Source organism: Falco biarmicus, chromosome 4, assembly GCF_023638135.1.
Source record: "Falco biarmicus isolate bFalBia1 chromosome 4, bFalBia1.pri, whole genome shotgun sequence".
Taxonomy (NCBI): Eukaryota; Metazoa; Chordata; class Aves; order Falconiformes; family Falconidae; genus Falco; species Falco biarmicus.
This window is the reverse complement of record NC_079291.1, coordinates 85,015,439-85,040,370: the sequence shown is the minus strand read 5'-3', so window position 1 is coordinate 85,040,370 and position 24,932 is coordinate 85,015,439. Positions and strand designations below refer to the sequence as shown.

Sequence of the window (24,932 nt, the reverse complement as noted above, 5' to 3'; positions counted from 1 at the left end):
CGGCGCAGGGCACGCGCTTCCTCCCGGCAGGCGCGGCCGCGGGCGCTGCTGGGAAGCGCAGTTTTGTGGCCCGCCCCGCCGAGGATGGGACGGGGCGGGCGAAGGGGCAAAACGCGTTCGCGGCGCGGATTGGCTGCTGCCGCGGTAACATGGCGGCGCCCGCCGAGCCGCGCTGAGGCGGGCAGGGAGGGTGGCGGTTCCTCGTTCCTCGGTGCGATGTGGCGCGGCTGCTGCCGGCTGCTGCGGGGCCGCTCCCCGCTCCCCCGCCCGCTTCCTACCGCTGTCGGGAGCGGCCCGCTGGGGCCGGGTGGGGGCCGGGCCTACGCCCCGCTGGGAGGTGAGGGAGCGTTGGGGCGACTCCAGCCCCCTTCGGGGGGCCCTGCCCCTGTCCCGTTGGGGACCCCTCCGCGGCGGTGACACCTCCCAAGGTCACCCCGGGCCGGGGAGGGGCTGGGCTGAGCGCCCTGGGGGCGGGTGGGAGCGCGGGAGGCGGGCGGGCAGCCGTTCCAGCGCAGCCCCGCGGGGCCCGGCGCCCCCAGGCCCGTCAGCGCTTTGGGTGGCTGGGTCCGCCCCCCCCGCGCCCCCTTCTCCCGGCCTTGGCGGGTGCTCAGCGTCGGGGCTCGCTGGCGGCACGGCCCAGCCCGCAGCGTGGCGGTTGGCTGTACTTGCTTTTGTGTTTTGCTGCTTTTCAGGGATTGGGGGGGATGGGACCCAGCCAGGGCGGTTCAGGCACGTTCTGGGCCACGTATCCCTTCCACAGATATTGCTGGAAACGTGTGGGTTTGAGGACAGTAAAATTAGGCTGGTTCTCTCTGAGGTGAGGCTGCAGAGTCGCAGTGACTCATCACGGGGTATTGGGAGCCCACCAATGTGACTCAGGACTCCTCTGGGGTACGCATACATTAATCTTTTTTTAGAGCTGTTCCTTAACAGCGTGGTGTTTTCTGAGGCCCTGAAGCTTGCAGGTCTTTGAGCCTGAGCAAATCCTCTTCCATTTCTCCAGGGGGAATGTGCTTTTTTTAGCCTAGAATAACAGACCTGCAGCCTGGCCTGCTTGCCTCACCCTTCGCGAGGCAGATTTATGGGTTCAGGATTTATGATCTGGTGGCTGTTGTCAGGGGAATGGCTTGTAGATTCTTCCTGCCTTGTGTGAGGGATACGAGCCTTCGCATCACGTGTAGTCTGGCTCTCAGGTGTTGGGAGTGCACGCAACAGTGCTGGTAGGAAAGGAGGCTGCTCTTAAAACAGAGACCTGCGGTTCCCTCAGGCTCACCTTGCTGGTGGAGCAGGCATACTCCCCAGCTGGAGCTGGGATGTGTGGGCTGGAGGCAGCTGCAGGAGGTGATTCCTGCCCTGGTGACTCAGTGGCATGCTGCAGTGTGTGCACCATGTCCCCAACACCATCCAGCTGTTACTGTGTGTGCCGGCAATGAACTTGCCTCTGTGGGCAGTCACGGTGGAGGGAATGGCATCCTGGTCCTGCCCCTGCACACACTGAGCTGGCAGCTGTGATTCTTTCAGTGGGTGCATTAGCTGCAGGTCAAAGCAGAGAATGAGTGAGATGCACTGAGGGAGAGCGTGTGGGCTGGCACAGGGTGGGTTTGTCATCATCGGGGGTGGAAAGAGGTTGCTGTGCCCTGCCCTGCCTCTAACTTGGCTCTGCTGGATTTCTTACTGCTCTGAAATGGAACAAGCAGAGAGAGAGTTAGCCAAGGCAGTACAAAGATTAATTTGTCAAACGTGAGTACAGTGGGAGAATCTTGAAAGACTGACTGCAAAGCAAAACTCCAGGAGTGCTAGGGCAGGTCCGCTCTGGAAACCGCTCCTGCCAGGCTGTAGAAACTTGGTGCAGCCCAGTTCACAGGAAGCTGAGACCCCAGCCTGGCAGAAGGCAAGCTGGTCCCGTTCACTTGCTGATTGTGCACAGCAGCACTGTGGTTTTCACCAGTTTCATGACGCTTCCCCTGTACGGTGGGAGCTCACTGCAGTGGTGTAGTGCTTGGACTGGGCTGGATTTTTGCACCTCAACAGCACCAAGGGCTCCATGTGCTCTGGGCTGTGATGGGGAGCAGGGGAAGGGACCAAACCTCCTCTGACTGCCCTCTGACTGGCTCTGTTTTTGTCCCCAGAGAGGAAACGGTTTTACCAGAATGTGAGCATCTCGCAAGGAGAAGGTGAGTATGGCTGCCAGGAGAGGATGGAGGGGCTGGTCCCCCAGATGGGCGTTACCACCCCCACACTGCTTCAGCAGGAGCAACACCTGTAACCCAGGCTGTGCGAGTTGGGTATTTGTCACCAGACTGCTGTGCTCTTTCCTCATCTGTAGCAAAGCTGTGTGGTGGGAAACAGCTTCCAAGACCAAGTATGTCCAAATCATGGTGGAAAACTTGAGTATCTCTGGTCCCTGGCTCCCATCAGCTCCAGCTCTGAATCTGCTCCCACTGTGGGGTTGTCTGTTGTTCCTTAGTGCCTGCTCCTCTTTGATCCCCCAGGATTTCTACTCTGATTCCCCAGGAGGCTTTGAAATAAACCTGGACCACCGAAAGCTGAAAACACCCCAGGCCAAGCTCTTCACTGTCCCCAGTGAGGCCTTGGCCATTGCAGTGGCAACAGAGTGGGACTCCCAGAAAGACACCATCAAGTTCTACACTATGCACCTGGTGAGCATGGCAGGTTGGGACACCAAGGCCTTGGCAGGGCAGAATGCAGTGTGCTGGGAGCAGTCAGGTCAAGGAAATCAGGATTAAAGACTGGGAATAGAAATACTGGGGGCTAAAGGTGGGTTTGCAGGCCACTGCCACCTGGTGAGGGCTTTTCCAGCTGGCAGAATGGATTCCAGAGCAAGGGTTGAGAACAGCTTTGGGGTGTAAGCCTTGCACTGGGATGCATGAGATGAGATTCTCCTGAGAATGCTTCCTTCTGCATCGTGCCCCCAAGCCAGCTCTCCTGAGTACTTGCAGTAGAGTTGGCATGGCTTACTCTAAAATAAGCGTGACTGTGTAGATGTGAGAACAGTCTCCAAACGGAGAACATGGTGAGAGCATGGTTGTCCTAATGCCCAGGGAAACAGGCCCAAGAGGTCGGGACTTCTGCTGGCCACTGGGGAGAACCTTGCAGTTGTGAGGGCAGTTAGATACTGGCTGGGTGACTGTCTAGGGGGAATCTGTGTCACTGGGAGGACTTTAGAAGAGGCTGGACAGTGTTATTTGGGATAGCAAGGGGCAAGAGGAAACTATGAGCTCTGGAGCAGTCTGTGAGCCCTCTTTCCTGGCGCTTGATACGCCAGCTCTTGAGGCTTCTGAAACCAGTGAGAAGATTCCTGTTACACAAGCCATGTTCTGGTCCTGCACCTTGCTTTAGTTGCACCCCTCGGTTCTTTGTCTGCCACAAATTCCTCTGCTTCTTCCTGGCATTGTGCAATGGGAGCTACTGCTTCCCCAAACCTTGAGTAACAGCGGTTTAAACTGCCTTTATCCTGCAGACCACACTGTGCAACACAGCGCTGGACAATCCCACGCAGCGAAACAAAATGCAGCTGATCCGTGCAGCTGTGAAGTTCCTGGAGACTGACACTGTCTGGTACGAGATGGGGGCCCCACTGGCACAAAGGCGAGGTTGTCTTGTTGCAGTGTTGTTTTCAGAAAGGTGGTTGGGGGAAGTGAAGGAAAATGTCTACTGTAACCCAGCTATGGCAGGAGCCTGATCTGTTCTCATTTTGGCCTGAGGATTTGAATTACTTTAGGACAGTCCTACATTTGCAAACCTAGTAGAAGTCCATGCACCCACGAGGGAGAATGGGGTTCTGTTGAACTATTTTGGATGCCTCCATGCTGGGCAAGGGCAGGAGCAGCAGGAAATGAAGATCTCCTTGGGGAAAAGAAAATATCTTTGAAAGGGCTCAGGGGATCTGTCAGCCCAGTCCCCAATGCTCCTTTGCCTGAGTTCAGGCAGCTCAGATTACTTAATCTGGGGAAGAGTGAGGGGATTGTTCCCAGTCACTGCTGCCACTGCCTTTGTTCCTCTTGCTGTGGTCTGGTGGCAGGCAGCTTCCATCCCAGAGGTGTCCCCCAGCCTGATAGGGAGCAGCCTGGGAGCGAATATCCAGAGTGGTTTTGTCCTGCAATGTCCTAGCTATCGTGTGGAGGAGCCAGCCGCCTTGGCAGAGCTGCAGAAGAATGAATGGGATCCCATTGTCACCTGGGCTGAGAAAAGGTAAGAAATCAGAGATGTTTCTGTCTGCTTGTACCCTGCCCTGCTGAGGCCAGGAGCTATAGTGCTTGTGCCTGTCAGAGCCGCAAGGTCCATGAGCCCTGTGCTTTTCTGAGGGGCTGGGTGATCGTTCCAGGTACAATGTGTCAATTGGCTCCTCAACCAGCATCCTGGGGCCCAACATCCCAGCCAGCACCAAGGAGACCTTTGTCAGCCATCTGGCATCCTACAACATGTGGGCCCTGCAAGGTGAGAGGGGCTGGGCTGGGGAGCCATCTGCTTGGGCTGTGCCAGTGGAAGAAGCGGTTCCTCTCCACCGGGCCAAAGAGTGACTACTGGTTTTCCTCTCCAGATGATGTGCTGAGATAATCAGAGTGTTGAGGTTTACGTTTTAAATCTGCAGGCCAGTCCCTCGGCTGTATTTGTCATGGGTAGGGGTTCTCCTTTTAGTGCCACTAAGTTCACAGTCAGTTCAGGATCTGACTGCGCTGGCTCGCAAGCTGTTTGCTCTGCCCTAGCACAAATAAATTCCTTAATGCCAAACCTTCTAGTGACTTCATCCCCAGCTTTCTTACCAGGAAAAGAAATGGGCTTTAGTACTCCAGGTGCTCATGGTTCTGTGCAGTGTCCTCACTCTTTCACCCTTGTAGCCCACTTGATCTTATCTGATACTGGTGAATGACACTGAAAGAAATGAAGTAATGCTTGCTTTGCTCAAGTCCTTAAATGCAAGGCTTGAATGAGCAGCAGACAGTGAAACTCATAAACCCCCCTGGCTCTGCAGCTATGGGAAATTAAGTGTTGATTCCTGGGACAGGGCTTGCAAAACCCCTTTTTTTTTTTCCTCATGATTTATAATGCTCAGGCAGGCTGGAAGGGAAAGGCATATGCCTCCCTGGGGAAGGGGAGCCTCTGGGCAGCTCGTTGACTTTAAACCTGAAATCCAGGGTCTGGCCTAGACCGGTAGTGTCAAGCAAGTCTGATTTCAGTTCGTTCCTTCCTTAGACCCTGTCCATGTGCGGGCATCTCCATGTCAGCTTGAGCTGAACCATGAGTACTCAGCAGCTCAGAGTTTTGAGCCCTTTCCTCCTCCTGGCTGTGTGTGCCTGTGGGATTTGCTCAGGTCTCTCAGCCATCAGGCACTTGCTTTTCTTCCCTGAAGACGGGTGTCTTGCAAGCCAGTAGCTGGTGGTATGGCAGAAAAGAGCTCTGTTTTATCAGCTGAGCCCAGCAGCTGTGTCCTTTGCTGGCACAGTTCTCCCAGGGCACGGCACACCACACACATTTGCACAGTGTTTTTCTAGGAGTGGTTATAGATGTGGACAGCTCTTTTAGCACCAAGTGTGTACAAGTCCCTCTCACCCTGGACTTTGAGCTGAGCTCCAGAATATTCGGGCCTGGATGTGTATCTCTTCCCTTTGCACAAGGAAGGTTTGTGGAATAAAAGGAGGCGGTTTCCAAGGCGTAACCTTTGTCACTGCAGTGACGGTGGCCAGAACAGTGCTTTGTGTTTGCTGTTAACTGCAGATCTGACGTGTAAGTGCCCAGATGCAAGTGTGAGGATCACTGGCCCCGTGACCTCCCTAAGGAGGCACCACACCCTGACTGGCTCTTCAGAGCATGTGAAGATGCTGCTGTAATGCTGCAGAAAACAACCATGAATCTTGTTTGTTTTGGGTTATTCCCTTCCAGGTATAGAATATGTAATCACCCAGCTGAAATCTCTGATTCTGTCCATGGGTCTGATTGACAGGCACATTACAGTAGAGAAAGCTGTGCTTCTGTCTCGCCTGGAGGAAGAATACCAGGTAAATTTTATTACAAAACAGCCCTATAATTCAAATAGCAATAATCTCAGCATGACAAATGCATCTCCCACCACAAGTAACTGGCAAGGGAAGTGTATTGCAGGAGAGGTTCCACTCTGCCAGTCTCCCCATTTGAGAGAGTTTGGAGTGTGCCGCTGTAGAGTAACGTCACGGGTGCAGCAGCCCAGTGTGCTCCTGGGGCTGCCAGTTTCTTTCTGCAGAACCCAAATGGCTACTTTTCTTCCTCTCTGATCTGAACTGCAAAGTCGTGGCTGGCTTCTCTTGCTGTGGGTTATCCAGCCTGGAGGCCTTAGTAGACACCAAGCTAATAACTTGCTTGCTGGAAATTGGCCTGGCGTGAAGCTCTCCCTGACCTCAAAGTGGCTGAAGTTGATGAGAATCTTTTCATCCTCCCTTTAAGGGACGCTGCCTCAGACCCCAGTACAGATGAAGCATGTCATTCCACTGAACTCGTCCGGAGATCCCCCTGCCCCAGTAATCAGTGATCAGCACAGCTCCTGGGGGGCTACCCATGTTTCATAAACATGAAAAGGCAGGCTGAGAGTTGCTGAGCAGCTCTATGTATAATCCAGTTCTGAACCGACTGTTCCTCCTTTCCAGATTCAGCGGTGGGGCAGCGTGGAGTGGGCCCATGACTACGATCTGTGTGAGCTGCGTGCTCGCGCAGCAGCTGGGACTCTCTTTGTTCACCTCTGTTCAGAGAGCTCGACTGTAAAGCACAAGCTGTTGCAGGACTGAGACGGCTGGGCACAGGAGGAAAGTGCCCAGCTGTGAATTGCTGGCATGACCCAGCAGATGGTAACCACCCTCCTTCCACCGTGTCTTTCCTGGCATCAGCCTCGCGCTGAGAAGCTGCGACTTTGTGGGCAACTCCTCGCTTGGACTGACTGCCACAGCGCAGCACCAGCAGTTTTGAGCCCACAAGGAGGAATGGTCAAGGTGAGCTTCCTCTGCATCCCCAAGACAGCAGCTCTGTCCATTACTGGTGTCTGTAACTCATCAGAGGAGCTCTCACGAAAGAAACAGCTTCCTGGGCAGGGCGCGGCACAGACATACCCAGCATATGCCACATGTCTTCATAGCTGCCAGCTCCTGACACACACTTGTTATGGAAATCTGAAAACAGACTCCATTGCATCTGTTCTTCATCCCTCAGTGTGCCTGTATGTAACACCAGGGTCTCTCTGTCTGATTAAAGGCACATCCCTGCTAGATTCTGAAAGCCAATGCTGCTGAGTATTTCTTTGTTTTAATCATCAAGCTGTGGTCTAGGTCCTGAGCTGCCAGGCTCTAGGCAGGTGCTGGGTTGGCTACAGGCAGAAAAATATGATGGAGCAGAGCAGACAATAACTACCAAACAGATCTGCTCCCTCCACATCTCTGTGTGAGCCTCGCCGTGCCAGGTGCTCTGTCCTTGTAGCCAGGGAGTAGCAGGGAGACAACAGTGCGGTCCTGGAGCAAGAATGGGGGAACCTGGGCTCCAGCCATCTTCAAAAGCACAGAGCACTATGAGCTAAATCTGTGTATGATGGGCAGCACCAGCCACAGGGCTTTCTGAGAGACCCGGTCTCCCCAGAGCGCGTATGCAGCCACCCTCTCGTTTAACCTTCCCACCTTTCTACTCTCTGCTTGCCTCCAGCAGTACCGCCCCGGCCAGCATTATTCCTCAGAAGCTGCCCACAAGTGAGCGTAGCAGCTGCTGTCACTGAGCAAGGAAGGGAATTAATGACTCCTCATCTGGCTGTTGCGAGCGGCAGTGTGTGAGCTCCTGTGGAACCATTGATTTCCCTTCCTGCTAGCTGGGGGCTGCTCTGTTCACGCTGCAGAAAGCTGCTTTTGCGAGAGGCGGTGAGCAGACAAGGCTCCTGGGCACGCAGAGCCCCCACCAGCCCTGTGCTTGCTGAGCTGGAAACCTGCTGTTATCTTGGGGGTGTTTTGATGGAGAGCACTCCTCTCCCAGGCTGCTGCCACGTGCCCTCAGCTCACAGGTTCCTGCCACTGTGCTTGCAGGTACCAAAGCTCTCAGGCATGATCTGCTACGATGATGATTTGGTTCAATCAGTTCACAGCTGATCCATAACCCCTTGTGACCAGGTCTGAGCTCTGTCTGCAGGGGCGTCATGCCAACATGATGGAAGAGGCAGAGCTTTGTACGCTTTTCCAGAGTCAAGTAGTATCTTTTATTTGCAGTTCATGGTGGGATGGAAGAAGTAATGCCTTCGACCTGAAGTATCCCAGGCAGCTCAGGCATAAAGAGGCAGCCATCCCTGTCAGGGGATGTCTTGCATGCCTGCATCGGCTCCAGGATCTCTAAGTTATCCAGCTCCTCCTGGAGACGGTCAATGTATTGAATGATCTCTTTGACACGGTTGCGGTTTCTGTCAATCTCGTTTTGGAAAGCCTGAACAGATTGAAGCCAAGCAGTGAACCTGCAGGTTTGTCAGGGTCCCTGGCGCACAGAGGGCTCCAGCAAAGGCTACAGAGCATCCTTCCTAGCAGTGTCCCCACCACCTGGGCCAGATCCATCTGTGCCCCATCCCCCTGAGCATGAGGGTCTCTTACCTTCTCTGTCACAGAGGCCTGCCAGCGGTAGGTATTGCTGAGGATGTTGCTCTCTCGCTTATCAATCTTCAGCAGGCGGATGCCATGGGACGCGTTGACTGCATCGACAATGGTGGTTTTGTCCACAAGAAGCTAGGAGGTAACGTGACAGGATGAGAGGAGGGGGTGGGCGTGCAGCGAAAGCAGCAGAGCTCAGAACTAGCAGCACAGTAACGGCAGTGCTCAGGGGGAGAAAATCAGCCCTCTGTTTGACTGACAAAGCCCCAGTCATTGGGATGAATCCAGTGCTTTACCTTTCACAAGGATGTGTCTGGGCCTCCCTAGGGAGTAATGGAGTATTATCCCTAGTACAGGTGGGGGAAACTGAGGCAGCACCCTCGGCCTCACCTGCTAGAACTGGGAGCAAATGCCTGCTGCTGAGTGCCCCGCTGCAGGCAGTGCTGCCTTGCAGCACATGTCAGGGTCCTGTGGGCAGCTGGTGCTGAAGCAAGGCTGCATATGCTCCAGCACGCCTGGGCCAGCATGTGTGGGAAGTGGAAAATTGCACTTGGAAAGGTCTCTTGCACTGGTGGTGCTGGCTGTAAATCTTCATTTTTGGAAAGTCCCAGCTCCTAATCGAAGCAGTAACTTCCCCCTGCGGCTCTCAATAGAGGGTGGCTTCGCTAAACCATAATGACTCTCCTCCTGCAGCCAAGTGCTGCTGCTGAACAAATGAAGATTGCTTCTCCCTGGAAATGGATGGCAGTGAGGCAAAATGGGTGCACAGCAACGGTGCGTAACTGCAGCCATCTGCACAGGCCATAAAGCAGGGAGGTCCCCCAGGGAGGGGGCTGAGGGGTCTGTTTTGTGTCTGTCAGCTCTTGATTACCTGGAGTAACGGGGGGCTGGGATAATCTGGACAAGAGTAAAACCACTGTGAATGCAAAACTCGAGTCATTTAGTCACTAAATGAAGGAATAACAGAGGCGAAAAGGTCAGCAGTGTTGCTGACTGGAGCACTGCAACAATCTTTTGTGCTTTCTGAAAGGCTCCTGGGATCTTTGCTATCACAGCAAGACCGAGGGCTCAGCGGAAGGCTCCGTATAAAATGTCATGTCCTGCCTTCAGATCAGCTCATGGGCTGGGGAGCTCTAGGAAGGGCTTTTGAAATCACGGAGGCAAACAGAGCCCCAATGCAAGAAAGTCAGAGTGGTGCTTGGATTCTCCTGGGGGAGCAGGGACAATCGGAAGAAAACCAGCTGTGAGTGTAGCAAAGATGCTGCTTAAGTGCCGACTGGGTTGGGGCTGTCTGGAAATCAGCCAGGGAAGTGAGTTGTGCTGGAGGCAGGAGAGAGACTTGCTCAGCACCTCTTCTGGGTTGCTGCCACCAGCTCTGGCAGCACCCAGGGAAACCTGCAGTGCAGCTAGCCTCTGTTCTAGTCAGCAGAGATGTCCGGTGGCACTGCAATTCAGCCAAGTGGCTGGAGCCTCTTGGGAGGAGGTTATGCTCTGGTTTAGGCATGGCTCTACCAGTACTAAGCCTCCTGGAAATCATGTCCCTTCAGAGAGAGACTGTGGCCTTGCTGACTGTCTAGCAGAGATGGACTTTTTTGGTGCCCTCACCATTTGAACATCAGCTGGCAAATCCTTATCAAGCTCATTCTTGACTGATTTCTCCAGTGTCATGATGCAGATCTCCAGCAGCTTTTCATGGTGACGGTTTTCCAGGTCCCGGCACTGGGTCATCGTACAGAAGATGGTTAAGGCAAAAAGCTGACCACACCACTCACTTAAATTGATTAAATGATCTCCTGTAACTAGAGACCGAGTGTGCACCCAGTGGGCCCCCGCAGGAAAAAGCCTGGCTGCTGCCAGAAGCTGCTGTGATGTCAGGATATGCACTTTCTGCTCTTAATCACACACCGGGTCTCATCCTTACTGCCATATATTATACAGAACTGAGAGGGGGCCAAGGTTTGCAAAGGAAATTGAAGGCGGCTTCCCAGGATATAAGCTAAGCTCTGAATACGGTGCAATTATTTGCACCAGGCTAACAGATTTCTGTATTTAGTGTAGCCTGTCACTGAAGCACTTTGGTATTCTCATCTCACTATGTTTGAGAAAACTTCAACAACACAAAAACGAAGGCCATTTACAGAAACTTTAATAAGAATTGTAGGTATTCCATTGGCTGCTGCGGCAATATATATAGGAGACAGACTAACCAGATCTTCCCAGGGTTTTGTCATGGCTGTATGGAGAAGAAAGGGAGATTCAAGATTCCCAAGTGGGAGAAAGCTGGTAAAGTCCTACAGACTTCTAGCACAGAAGAACTTAGATCCTTTTGTGCTCTCCAGAGTATCCACAGAAAGAAGCTGGGCACCTTAAATGACCATTCCTAGAAAGCTGGGAGAAGACATTTTCCGTTGATTAAAAAAACCCAACAAACCACCATCAAATTCTAAACTGATGGCTCATTTCTGGATTTAGAAGCAAGGTATACGTACGTCACTGGGAAGTCCAGGCCAACGTATCAAAAGGATATATCCCTTTAACATTTTCAATCAATGTTGATGCTGTGACAGCAATGTTTCCTTTAAAATCCTTTATTTGTTCCTTAAGAGAGGGAAAAAGAGGAAATATTACAATGAAAACTTGCATAAACATAAAAGGGACTCAGGGAGTCTAGGAGGGGTCTACAATTGATTATAATTTGGGCTCACTCCTGTTATTAGCACATTCAGAAACAACTGTCTCAAACATTTGAAGCATTTTGAAAGTGCTACAAGATTTTCTTTCCTCCTTCAGGGAGAGAAAATCAGAATCAATTTATTGGAGGGAAGCTGACTGAATTATACCTTTAACTGGTGTCCGGAGCAAGCCAGCTGACCCTTTTGTACCCTCACCTAAGCAATGCATGGAGAGGGCTGTACTCCCGTGTACTGCCATGCTGCAGTCTCCTTGTGTGCATGAAGAGCCTCTTGTCAGAAGCATAACCAATGCCTGGGCTCACTGCTGCTTTTCTTTTAGTCCTCAGAAATTAAAATTGCTGCTGCCTATTACCTCTCTCAAAGATGGCTGATGGAGAATCTGTGAAGTGTTGCCCTTAGATGTCTCGATAACAACAGTTCAAATACAGCCACCCGAATCCTGCAAATCCAGAAAGGCACGCAGGGAGAAATGCTTCTGCTCAGTCCATCAGTGACTGCAGATATGTGAGGACCAATTCAGAAAAGGCAAGATCCTAATGCTGTGAGGAATCCATTTTAAGCTGCTGCTTTCTGTCATGCACATTCACAAAAGTAAACTGCTGCATCTGCTTGCACACAGGCCACAGCTCCTGCCTGCTAATTTTTAATTTTTATTTTATTTTTTTAATGAAGATGCACATTAGCAGCCCTGCCCTAGTTTTTGAGGAAAAGTCTGGGGAGAAAAAAGGCAGCTATTATGCAAGCAAATGCAGTAAGCTGAGCAGGAATGTGTGTAATCTTATTCATAGCAAAGATCAGCTTCAAAGAGTTACACCTTTAGAATCCCAAATGCATATTCCATGTTATGCAGCGACTTCTGTATGCAGACCTATAAAACAACTGAATGACTTCAAGTCCCTTTCTCTAAAGTCGAAGCAGTCAGCTTGGATAGATGTGAGGGACATACCCTGCTCTGCTCTGAGAAACAGAAATCTGTTGCAACGTATCAATGGGGCTTGATCTCACCCAAGATCAACTTTGAACAGAGAAAGAATAAGATGGAGACAAAACATCAGCCTGACAGGAGCCCCCTCTTTGTGCAATGAGCTACGAAACAGAGGGCTGCAGCAGCAGAAGAGTGACCCCCTCACATTCTGGATGTGAGGTCTCACAGGTATGTGCTTGACCCTTACCTCCAGATGGTCAGCTATCAGCATTTCCAAGGTCATGAGTGCTTCTGACAGCTGAAGTATGTCCTCCTTGTACTTGGCTCGTTTAGACTCAGCAATATCATAACTACTGGCATTATGAATCTCATCCAGCCTCTAAACACAGAGATACATAAATTACTTATAGTTTGTGTTCAGCATTCCATTGCAATTTAATTAACTTGTTACATATTTGAGAAAAGTTCCTGCTGATGATTAGCTGAAATGAAATGTGATGATTCAGGAAGTCTCCAGATTTACATACTGGGTAGTCAACAGTGCTGAGGTGTGCTACTGCACTAACGATCCAGAGGCAATGCAGTGGAATTGGTGAAAACGTTTCCTCATCCTCCAGTCAGCAGAAGACTGTGCCCCTTCTATGCTTCCAACTTTGGTTCCCCTTCTAACACATTTCAAGTAAAAAAAAAAAAAAAATATTTGATTCTTGACATCGCTGGCCGTGAAGAAGAGATTAACTATTACTTCATAGAAAGAAATGCAGGGCTAAATCCTGATCCCCTTCATGTCAAGGAGAATCTTGATTGACTTCCATAGGGTTGGGAGTTAGTATTCTGAATATGGAATACCTATCATTGCCTGCCTTCCTCTTACAGCAAGGATTTATTGCCCTTCAGAATTAAATATTGACGTCAGGTTTGTATCAGGCAAGTTTTATGATTTCTTGGATAAAAAAATCCTCTTGTGCTGAGCAATATATTATTTTCAAGTCTGTTCAAAATAAGTTAACAGTCAAGTGTTAAAAGGAGGGGAAAAAATATGCATTTAAAGATGTCTAATCCACTTCTGAGAGTGAATGGAATGAGCTAGAATTGAGAATTCTGATGAAAACCATTGCCAAGACTTGTGTCTGAAAATGGACTAGATTACCCAAACTTTGCAGAGTTAACAGGAGGGAAGCGGAAAGCAAGGCATCTTCTTTTCTAATCTAAACAAGCTAGAAGGCTCAAAAAGCTCCACAGCCGTTCAAGCCATGCTGCTGGGAGCAGTAACTTCAAACTTCAAGGCCTTTAATGCTTCTTCGTTCCTTAACCAACTTCAGAGAGCAGAGTTATTTTACAGGTTACCCAAGCTTACGTGAAAGGATTACAGTGACACAAGCAGCCCCTAAGGATGGCTTACAGTCAGCCTGCTGGGACCTCTGCACCTCTAGAACTCCTCCGGTAATTTTAAATGAATGGGGAAATGCTGTTAAAATACACTGTTCAGTTTTGACACCAATTTCTCCAGTATTTATATGAAAACTGTTAAGGTGACCGCTGTGTCCTGTTCTTGCAGCTCAATCCATAGCTGAGCCTGCAGGTCCTCAAAGACGAAAGGCCAAAATCTGGCCTCAGCCATGTTTCTTTGGGTTTGATTTTTGGGGGGTTTTGTTGGGGTTTTTTGTTTGTTTTAGTGGGGTTTTGGGGGGTTGTTTTGTTTGTTTGATTGTTTTGTTTTTTTAATGTGAGATGTATTGGGAATTCAAGTGCAAGTTAACCGAATGTGCATCACCATCTTTCTAAGTTGCCTTCTGGTAAGGCTGCAAATTCGTGTCTGACTGGAGTTGATGGAGTTAATTTGCCAACATGAGTCAGCAAGGTTCAAGGACCTGGGAGCAGAGTGACTCAGCAGGCTGCCAGCATGTGACAAGGCACCTAAATAAAAGTGACCTGGTTTTCAAAGGGAGCCAGCGCTCGTGACTGCCTGGTGTCAGTTGTCAGGGACTTGCTCTGCTCAGCTGAAAGTGTTACCAGGCTTTAGCCCCCTTCCCCCACTCCCCCCTCCCCCTTATTTTTTCTGTGAAAACAAAATAATGATCCAGCTATTATACATGGTTAGAAAGGGATCCAGCTAGAAGCTACGCCCTTAGCAGCCACAATGGGTGGCTGTAGTTGAGCGGAATGAAAAAAGATAGTTTCTACTTTAAAAAGACTAGAAATACATTACAATAACTTTATCTAATTTTTTTGTTAAAGTTCTTTGAGCTGTTGATGACAAAATGAACTGAAGCAGAAAATTACTTGGAAACAAACTGAATACCCTGCAATCTCCTTCCTTTCTTCCCCATTTTTCAACGAAGGAAGAGCTATTGGAGGCCTCAAAAAGAAGGAGAGTGGCATTAAATCTAATAAATCTATTTATGTATTTTAAATCGACTTCAGCAGAAATATTTAAACTAAAAGAAAGGTTGAGCATTTCCATTTTCTTAAAGATTGGTAATTTTTCTGGATGGCAAAAAAAAACCAACAAAACCCCCACCACATTTAACCACTTTTTTCCTACCTTTGTGGACAGTAAGATAACACTATGACATGTTAGTTTTGTCCTGCACTGAATTTCCAGTATAGAAAAGGGCTGTCAGTGTTAGCTGGTTATGGTTTACCCAAAGGCTTGAGATGTCAATCCCCAAATTCTTTTCCTACATAAAGTACTAAAACTCTTTCAACATTATGTTAGTTAATGACATTATATTAGCTAACACAACAGTTTTTCTTCGTATAGGTTTATATTCTAAGAAACATGCAAAGAAAGTGAATGAGCACTGGAAGAGGCTGCCCAGAGGGGTTGTGGAGTCTCCAACCTTGGAGGTATTCCGTAGCTGGCTGAATGTGGTCCTGGGCAGCCTGCTGTGGGTGGCCCTGCTTGAGCAGGGGGGTTGGACCAGGTGACTGTCTAGTCCCTTCCAACCTCAGCCTCTCTGATTCTGCCATTAGGGACCAAGTACTGATTCCTATTACAGCAGTGTAAATCCAGAATCGTTTTCCTAATTTTACTTGAGTTACCATTACTTTCAGTGAAATTAAAAGCTGGGATATGATGTAGAGAAATCATGTCTCAAACAAACAAAAGTATAACATTACCCTTTTCTTCCGATTTTCAAAGTCTAGGATTATTTTCCTGCCTTCTTGCTGGTTGGCTGTTAATGCTTCATGAAGGCTTTTGTAGAAATCAGAGACTTCAGCTTCTCGGTTTTCATACTCTTTCAGACCGTAGTTGAAAAGGTTCTCACAAACTGAGACAAACTCCTTCCTGTACGTGACACCAGAGTCAAGGTATTTTGCTTGTTCAGTGGAGCAACATGCTATGTTCCTTCTACCTCTGCAAATCTGAGCAACAAGAGTTACAAGCTACTGTTTGGTAACCTCTGTGGTTTCTCACCGGGAGCAGCCTGCCAAGTGTTCTGTCTGTGGCAGGCCTGGGTCACCCATTCACATTTTAGGCATAGGATTTTGCTACCTTAAGGGTATGGAGAAAGCTATAGCAACTTGAGGGAGAAAAGGCCTTGAGGAAGAGAAGGAAATACATATCCTTCTCTGACTTTTCTGACATAACAGAGGAATAAAGCATACAACCCTATCTGTCTTCACAAGTGTGAATACAATGCCTGCATAGTTAATAAATACAGCTCTGGAGCCTACAGCCAGAGCACAGAATAAACTACTGACTTGGTAGCATCACAAAAATAACGTCAATTTTTCTTCTGCTATTATCTTGGCAATGGAATTGTTTCTGGAGTCTATTGTAGTTAAGCTGTGATGCATTTTTCCCCAACAGTGTAATGCAATTTTAAGGAAGGTCAAGTTACTGGCCTTGACAATGCTCTATTAATCTGAATGAGAAAAGAAAAAAGAAAAAAAAGTGTCTGCTTTCTGATCTCCCGTGTAGGAGCAATGATCACAAAGAAGTGCTGGCCTGAAAACTTCAAGTTGCCAGCTTTGGCAGGTTATGAGATATGCGGCTCATATCATTCTGATTAGTCTGTTCCTATCTCCTACCACTTCAATTTCAACACGAGTTTAGCAACTGCGCTCTCACAATCTAACTGACAGAGATTTATCTTATAGCTCATTTTAAACTTTAAGTGGATTGCAGACTTAAGGAAAGTACAAAGCCTTGATTCTTGAAGGGTCAGGAAAGGCAGCTACCGAAATTGTGTTTGATTCAAGCGAAGGAAAAAGAATATGGTAATTACAATGGTGAGAATTTAAAACACTGGAATCTCATGACCTATTGGTGACAGAAACGAGTGGTTTTACAAATGGGATATTTCAAGCTGGGCTGGCCAGCTTGCCAGTAATATAAACCATTTGTTTGTAACCCTCATATTTCATGAGATATCAAGCATTACAGCTGTCAGTGGTCTCACGGTCTTGCAGTGGTTTTTTTGGTACCATTCCAAAATTGAACACAGACCATCTCAGATCTTAGATCAATGTGCCCTGGACAAAAGCAACGGATGAAGAGTCCCTCTGGATGCACCTCCTTCTTTTCTCAAGGCATTACGTTTTAGCTGTAGGTATTCTAAACCCAGGAAGGATATGCCTGCAGCAGTTCACCCACTCCAGGGAGGCAAGTCAGTTTGGCAGCTTCTGTATCCTCTGCATACATACTGTCAAACAGGAATGATCCATTCAGGTACTCAACAAAGGCTGTCTTTGAAGAGAATCAGAGCAAAATAAGTAAAATAAAGACTCCCAACAGGCTGCCAGTCCTCAGGATGTGTCTCTCTTCTAAGCACTTTACCAGTGGAGGGACACTGCTGCAGGTACAGTTACACCAACATGAGTCACAAGAGGACCCTGAAACTGGATTGAAAAGCATCCTGGTGGCTTTGCTTCTAGAACTCTCTAGCCTAAGGATAGAAACCACTGTTTAATCTTACATACAACTGCATATTGCAAGGCTATTAGGCCTTTCAGATAAGGAGTCAGTGGACTGTGCGGAGGGATGGAGGTAAGAGCTGCAGGTGTCCTCCCTGTCACTGAACCTCCTCCTGCTCTTCAGTCAGTCTGATCTTCTGGAGGTCTGGAATAGACAGCCAGACCATAACTGCAAGCATCATTCTGCCTGGTCTTGTTTTCAGTCTGTTCACAGGGCTACAGTGGTCTCAGAAAGCCCTGAACAGTTTAACCATAAAAATAATGGAAAGCATTAACTTTGTGTGAAGGAGAAAATAAAAAGTCACTGCCCATGAAAATGCTAACAGTTCCCTCAGACCTCTAATTTTCTTAATTCTCATGTCTAAATCTCATGTCAGGCTGATAAAATCCTCGGCTATGATTTACTATTTGGCTTCACAGGATCTGTATCTGTAGTTTCATTGTTCAGCCAGAACTACGTTCCCCCATGTCGTAGGTATTCCACAGAAGTTGCTGTTTTCATTCAAGAGATGAGATTCAGAGATCACAGAGATTAATCCTAGCCTTAGTTTTAGCACAGTTTATGTTAATCTCTCATTAAATCTTCAAGCAGGTAAAAAGAGAAGTCAATATGTGTTGCGCTGCTTTCTCCTGAGACAATATACAACCAGCCAAAGAAAACATACCTTGTGGTACTCCAGCTCTTTCTGCTTTGCCTGTTTTTCCTTCAGCTGAGCCAGGGCCTGAGCCTCCTCACTTTCCAACAGCTCAGTAAGATCTTGATACTTTAAAACTGCGACTTCTCGCTGAGAAATGCAAACAGAGAAAATATTTTTATTAGATTATCAAGCATCGCTTTACAAATCTGGGCATAAGCATTTGATCTTTTCAGAACATGCACTTGAGTGACATCTGCATCTCCATTTCTTTGTGGGCTTTTTATTAAACTACTTAGAAAGTTTCTGATCCATTCCTCATCCCATTTTTTGTTGGCATATTACTCTGCATTCAATAGATCTGAACTGATACAGTCCCAGGAAAATTTTCTCTCCCCATTTCCTCATCTTTAGGGTTGTTTTTATTTTTTTAGCAGAAGGCCATGTTTAACTTCTAAAATTTGAACTTTGATATGATCAGCTAGCGTGTTTAACACACTTACTAGGGAGAAGACAGCTCTTTGGAGGAGTGGATGGCAAGATAGTAGCAGGGACATGAACCTAATTAGCTTGAAACTGAAGCCTGACAAATTTAAGTATGCAATTCTATGATGTACTGTCTGTATGAGCAGGGACTGGCCTCAATGACCTGGACAGCCCTATCAGCCCTATGGTAGGAGTAATGTGTATTCCAAGTACAGCTCTTCTCCGTGCCAAGCAAATTTACAATCAATCATGTTCTTTGGTTACTAAAAAAAACCAAACCCAAACAAAAAAACCCTTCTTTGTTCCTTTGAGCCCTGGGATCAAAAAGCAGTCCCATGTGTCACCAGTGCAGATGCACTGTCCTGTTCTCAGGAATCAAGAGCAGGAAGTGCATTTGATGACACCTGCTTGCCTGGAGAGCCTGTCAGCCTGCTACTGAAACAGATTGCTCAGCAAGCAGCAGGACCACCAAGCTTCCTTTCCCCTGGATCTATATCTCGAGACTGATCTCCTCTGAGATTTTCTGATCTCTAAGAAGGCTTGCACTTACACTGCAGCCTCTCTGTGGCAACATTAACCAGGCCCCTCTCCCACACACAGCTGCTGATTTTCACAAAATCTGTGAAGACATCATGCCTCTGACACCTCTACCCCGCTGTCAGATTTGATAGAATTTGGCCTACAGGTTCACAGCTGTTAGGTGGAGGCAGAATAAACACTGTGTGTTTCTGTAAGCCTAATTTCTGCAGAGAACCTGCCCCAAATGCTAGAATATTGCTGGCATACCAACAAAGCAAACGCTCTGTAAGATGCTGTTGCCCATTTTCACAAGCAGGGAATGCAGAAATGCTTACCATGGTGTCACACACGAGCCTGAAGTCCAAGTATACTAGGTCTGGAAGGTGTGCAACAACAAATAGCGTATACTGCTCATCATCACAGAGAGGGTTCCCAATGAGATTCAGTGTCCGTAAGTTTTTAAACCTCCTGAGATAGATCACCTATGCCATAGGGAAAGAGACACTGTACTTCCTAGAGCTGGGGAAACCACAGCCTTAAAATTCATTGCTCTTACTACAATTATGTTACAATATATATCCTGCCCTGCTGCGAAACAGCAGGCATCATTAAATCAGTTTCTAATGCTTTCTGGAAAGGAAATGCTTAAATTTACATTGTGAATATATAAATGAAAAGTGTAGAGAGAAGGCAGATAGGGTGGACAAATCATGGGTCTTAGATTGGGAAACGGCCCTCAAAAGAACCCCAAATAAATCCTACTCTTCACTCCCTCCTTTTCTCAGATGTTGCTACTTACTCCTTTTCTAGCTTTCATGGGAACCAATAGGAGTTTTGCCACAGCTGATGGCAGTAACAGAACCAGGCCCCCATGAGTCAATAATCTAACAAGAGAATTAGCTGTAGTATGTACTTTAACACCAGGACAGCTTACCAAAACAATAACTTAGACTACAGAGGCAGTGAAATCCTAAGCAGAATTTTCTACTCTAAGGAGGGGCTCGGACACAGTGGCAAATATCAGTTTTAGAATATTTGATCCCTTGACAGGGAACATTTGCAAAGACAGGGAGCACTCACATCTTGCAGAGTGGTCAGGTTATTCTTTCCTATGGAGAAAATCTGTAGCTCTTGCAACATGTCCATGTGCTCTATTTTAGATATTCTGTTATTGTAGAGACTGAGGTCTTGCAGTTTGACAAGGGTATCCAGGCCCTCAATTACTTCAATATTGTTGAAGGACAGGTCTAGGGAAGAGTCCAGAGATCCAAAGTTTTAACAAGAAAAAGTTTAACTATTTCTAGCAGAACACCCCGATTCAGATTTAGCCTGGCTCTCAATTTAGAAGTTTACGTAATACGTATTTTCCTCAGGTGCATTCAGTGTCCCACAGGAAAGGCTTGGCATTAAATCATCATTCATTCACATCTCCTCCTTGCAACTGTCCATGCAACTTTTAAATGAGAGGAACAGTTGGTATTCCATGCAGAGTCCACATACGCAACCTGAAAGTGATTTCTACCTTTATGGGGAAACCCAAAATACCAGAAAGGAGGTGGAGAACTGCCCTAAAAGGGTGATAATTCTGTGACAAATTTGACACTCTTTGCCTTGTTTCTTGCAGACTCTTGCCTGCCACACCAATGCCCACTGTCATGGTCATTCCCACAGGACTAACATATGCCAGTTCCACACTTGCAACCACCCTGTTGTCAATGGAGGCATGCAAAGGCATATACTCACTTTAGTGATTTCACACACTGAAATTTCCTCTTATCCTGCCAGAACATCTATCCTAAGACCTACATTCATTGCCCTCAGGCCAGTACTGAGTAATTCAGGAGTCCAAAGACAGTTGATGAGGTTGCCAGCTGTCTGCACCACCCCAGCCCCTGGATGGCCAAGACATTCATGCAGCAGCTGCTGAACCCCACAGCCTTTGGGCAAACGAAACCCATGAGTGTGCTTCAAAACACTCTGCTTACATTGTGGTGATCAGCTGTTGATTCACAAGTGCATGTCATCCGTGCAGCAGAACAGTGCAGACAACTGGGCGGAAGAACCCTTTAGACATTTCAAGATGTGCTTATGAACTGAAGCCCTGCATGCCATTTTCAAAGACGGCTGGATATATTTATACTGCCAGCCAGCAACGTGGCTGCAGTTCCCACATCCATAGCAGCAAGCTCACCAATCTGCCTAGCATCAAAACCTGCACCACTGTGGGATGTTGCTATCAGCATTCTGAGTTTTTAGTTGAAAGTACTCACCTAAGACTACAAGGATGGTCACTTCTTGGGACAACAATGATGACGAGCCCTTAAGCATATAGGGATAGAGGCAGTGGATTCTAGGCTCTGAAATGCCTGTGTTAACTTTGAAAACAGAATACCAGCTTCTAAATCACAGATGTGTTTCTGTAAATATTTCTGGAAGTCACCTCCAAATACAAGTACAAACCCTGGAAACAACCTTGAAATCTCAACTTCCTGTTCCTGCCACACCAAATGGATTAAAACCAGCTTGTAAACATTTGAAGGATTGTTTTGCAGCTCTGATATTCAAGCATTTTGATAGCTGACAGTCAAATGAGGAAACACACAGGCAGCCGACAGCCTTCCATGGGAAAGCTCCTATAAGTTGTGTTTGAGGAGGAATGCAACACCCTGGCTTTATTGCAGATTACTTTATACCTGCGAAGGCATCCAGCCTCATATGCCTGTATCTTACCGAGCCATACAAGGTGAACCAGACTGTCCAGAGCTTCTATCTTCTCAATGACATTGTTGTCCAGCTGCAGTTTAGTCAGATTCTCAAACTGCCACAGATTATCAATCTGTAGGATATCTAAAGCCACAGAAAAAAAGTAAAAGAAAACTGTTTTTCATGTGCTTTCAGTTTAGCAGACACACTATCTTGCACAAGGAAAACACGTCCAGTTTTACCTCAGAAATGATTTCCAGCAGATTATGATAGCATGTGATGACTGCCCTAGAGAGCTGAGAGGTCCACTGGCTGGACAAGATTTCAATGAAACAGCCTAGTTAACCTCAGTGTCCTGCTCCAGCACACACTGCTCATCAGCAATGCCAATGAGTCACTGAGGGGATGCTGACTACGGCCCAGCAGTCAAGAGTGGCTTTATGAATCCACTACTAGGAGGTCTTGACCTTCATTTTCCTTTCCAGCTCCAAGAGGGAGGTTTGGGATGAGTGCTTTTCTCCGCATTTGCAGGCTAGTGTTGGCCAGCTACTGCTTTTGTAAATTACTCCCCTGCTCCTGGGATTTTCATCACAGGAGAGTAAGTTGGGGTCTACTCTTTCTGTGAAGGCTGCAGTTTAGAACTAATCAATATCCCCGCATTTAGCTTTCTCCAAAAACAGAATCACAAGGGCAGGCAGTTTGGCACAACAGCAAAACATTAGCACCAAGGTGACAGAAAATACAGAACATTCTCTTTACCCCCTCAATGGCTTCCCAGAAGACTTCATTAGCTGCTCTGCTGCTATCATTGTTTAGTGAGTTCAGAGTAAAGCAAGGAATTGCACATCCAAAACACTCACAGAGTTCTGTATTTTCTATTTGCAAACACACACATGCAGGATCAGGTAACAGGGAGTCTCTCCTAAGGAATTGAACTAATACACTTACTATTTTACTGGAGTACACAATGAATAATCAAAAGCAGATTTTTGCCCATGAAATTACATATCCTCAAAATATTCAAATATTGACCCAAATGTTCTTCCTTTTCATTTTCTGAATGCAAGTTTACGACTGGTTTGACAGCAAGAGGCAAGCTGCGATAATGCTACAGATGACCAGAGGAAGCCACTGAATTGGACTGTAATCACCACAATCTACCAAATAGCTCTCACATAATCGCTGGCTATGACGGAGCCTGCCCAGGGTTTGATTTGTCCACGTAGAGAAGGGCCCAATAGGCCTGTGGCCTGTAGGTGTCACCACAATATAAATGTTAAATAAGAATAGCAGTGACAGTAATAGCGCAAAGTTAAGCAGCTTTAAGTTACCCATCAGCAAAAGCACCCAGCTCTCTGTAATGAAACTACTTCATACAGGTATGACTAAAAATGTAAGTTCAGACGTCACTTTTCATGTAATAAATCCAAGCTAATCATGATTGTTTAATTGCCAGTTAGCCACTTCATGCTTAATTCTATTACCCTCTAACAAAAGAAGAGGTAAGTATATATTCTGCTACTCACTTCTAAAACTAAGCTGTAGCTCCGTCACATTCTTAAAGTTAATATCTTCCCTTTTGGCAAGCTTTCTTTTGTCCTCTGGGTACTGTTCTTCAATGGCTTTCTGAACCATTTCATCATCAATAACGTTTGGCTCAATGCTATTGTATAAGTGACTCATTTTCAGATGGTAACAGCCTTAAAGGACAGAAAAGAAAAATAAATAAAATGACTGCCTGGCTACTATTTCCAACATCCATTGAACAGGCATGACAATTCCAAGGTATTAAGAGCGCAGCTGAGCATCAGGAAGATTAATACCTCACAGCTGCTATCAAAACCTTGACTTTTATCATGACATCATTGATTCAACTTTAAGCACAGCTTTACACCCGCAGCACTGTAAAATGGCCAGGCATGCTCCACACCACATTTGAGTGTTTGCCATGAAAAATGCCAGAATTTGGCCAGAGAAATAGACCAGGAAACGAGGCCCTGTGCAGCACCTATGAACAGCACTGGTCCATCGCATGGCAATCACCTGCTGCTGAAACCCACCTTCATGAAGAGGGCATGTTCAAGGCCCTGTGCACCATGTAATCTAGTTTTAAAATGTAAATTTGTCATTATAAGCAAGTTTGATTTATAGAGTAAGAGGCATGTATTTTTAGCGCAGTAACAGCATATATACATATATATATATAACACAAGAGCAGGTCACTAAATTTTAAACACCAACATCATAATAAAAGTGAAAACAAATTTGAGGAAGGAGGAAAATTTATAAACAATAACAGCAATTTTCTGATGAAGCACTTAAGGCAGATCCATAGCAAAGGCTGTCTAGTTCAGTCAATACACAGCACTGCACACAAACACATTCGTTTTGAGAAACATACAATTCTATCAGTCAAAACTTTCTGTCCTGGCTTTGTCATTTAAATATCCCTTAAGGTTGCCCAGGAGGCAATGAGACTACTCATCTTTCTGAAATTGTGCACAGATAATGAATCAGTATGAAGGACAGGAATTGTCAAACTTTTGGTTGCATGAGATGGCTGTAATTATGGAAGTTCTGCTGACTTTTTTGCACAGGAGGACAGTAAGGATAAACATCTGGGTTTAGAGCGTTCTTTCTTTGTCATGGCTTTTAATTTACAAACGCAACCTCTCTCTGCCTGCGTGCAGGACAGACCGAGGAGTAGCAGGTTCTGGGTTTATTCATCCGTGATCTGCCGGATTTTCTGCTTTCCTTGTATTTGTCCATCCTTTCCTGAGCCAGTGCCGGTTGCACAGAGCAAATCACAGGGCGAGGTCAGCACCCCGCGGTGGCCACAGCGCGGCCCTCGGTGCGACAGCGGCTCGGCCACCGGGACCAGAAGTCGCCGCTGAGAGCGAGCCGCGGCCCAGGCCCGGGCAGCAGCGCCACGTCCCCGACACCCCTGGGCGCTGCCGGGCCAGGGGCGGGGACCCTGACTCTGACCTGGGTGGGCTGCCGCCCTCCCCCCGGGACCCATCCAGGCCCAGATCCCGGCCCCTCAGGCCTCTCACCCCCGGGTCCCCGAGGCTCCAGGCCCGCTCCGCTCCTCCGGCCCTGCCTCCACTCGCGGCTCGGCGCCGGCTGCTAAGGAAGCCCAGGCACGTTGCTAAGGGAGACCACGTGACAGGTTCAACCGCCAATGGTCAGGGAGTGGGTGGGAAGGCTGGCGACTAATCAGAGCGCGAGAAATCCGTGTCAGCCAATCAGCTCCGGCACAGTGCCCTCGGGGCGGGAGGAGGCTCGTATGATCGACGTTTCTTTTGCCCAATAATATTAGCGAATGGTTTGGCTGTTGCCCAATGGAGAATGGCACTAGTGGTGTCTCTGCTATCCATCAACCGGAGGGCGTGGAAAGGGCCGGGATTACCGCGGAGGCGGGCCCCTCACTTGACAGTGATGGGCACGCTCT

At 47.7% G+C, this 24,932-nt stretch overlaps 2 protein-coding genes across 3 annotated transcripts; one reads left to right on the top strand and one right to left on the bottom strand.

The window, feature by feature from the left end:
• Positions 1-150: 150 nt before the first annotated feature.
• On the top strand, positions 151-7,265 carry ATPAF2 (ATP synthase mitochondrial F1 complex assembly factor 2). The gene is made up of 8 exons (XM_056337550.1): positions 151-337; positions 2,130-2,174; positions 2,515-2,660; positions 3,482-3,579; positions 4,132-4,212; positions 4,346-4,458; positions 5,902-6,017; positions 6,639-7,265. Exons 1-8 carry the CDS (start codon positions 217-219, stop codon positions 6,774-6,776), a joined length of 858 nt encoding a protein of 285 aa, XP_056193525.1. The 5' UTR covers positions 151-216; the 3' UTR covers positions 6,777-7,265.
• Positions 7,266-7,399: 134 nt separating this feature from the next.
• DRC3 (dynein regulatory complex subunit 3) lies at positions 7,400-24,646 on the bottom strand. 2 transcript variants are annotated; one of them, XM_056337549.1, is made up of 13 exons: positions 24,535-24,646; positions 23,008-23,181; positions 21,509-21,625; positions 19,859-20,025; positions 19,114-19,260; positions 17,804-17,923; positions 16,799-16,911; positions 15,339-15,513; positions 12,463-12,594; positions 11,125-11,195; positions 10,203-10,326; positions 8,601-8,732; positions 7,400-8,439 (listed from the first exon to the last, which is right to left on the bottom strand). In XM_056337549.1, the coding sequence occupies exons 2-13, from the start codon at positions 23,162-23,164 to the stop codon at positions 8,230-8,232; spliced, it is 1,665 nt and encodes a 554-aa protein (XP_056193524.1). In that variant the 5' UTR covers positions 23,165-23,181; positions 24,535-24,646; the 3' UTR covers positions 7,400-8,229. The 2 variants fall into 2 exon arrangements, with proteins under 2 accessions (XP_056193524.1, XP_056193523.1); XM_056337548.1 differs by lacking the exons at positions 15,339-15,513; positions 16,799-16,911.
• Between the last annotated feature and the right edge of the window lie 286 nt (positions 24,647-24,932).

Bases quoted from the DNA above. Each gene is read 5' to 3' on its own strand.
- ATPAF2 (XM_056337550.1), top strand. From the start codon at position 217: ATGTGGCGCGGCTGCTGCCGGCTGCTGCGGGGCCGCTCCCCGCTCCCC. The intron at 2,661-3,481 runs GTGAGCATGGCA...TTTATCCTGCAG, and splicing joins AGTTCTACACTATGCACCTG to ACCACACTGTGCAACACAGC. The intron at 3,580-4,131 runs GTACGAGATGGG...GCAATGTCCTAG, and splicing joins CTGGAGACTGACACTGTCTG to CTATCGTGTGGAGGAGCCAG.
- DRC3 (XM_056337549.1), bottom strand. From the start codon at position 23,164: ATGAGTCACTTATACAATAGCATTGAGCCAAACGTTATTGATGATGAA. The intron at 16,912-17,803 runs GTATGTTTTCTT...TTCTCTTCAAAG, and splicing joins AAGAGCTGGAGTACCACAAG to ACAGCCTTTGTTGAGTACCT. The intron at 12,595-15,338 runs GTAATGTTATAC...CTCTGTGTTTAG, and splicing joins TTGAAAATCGGAAGAAAAGG to AGGCTGGATGAGATTCATAA.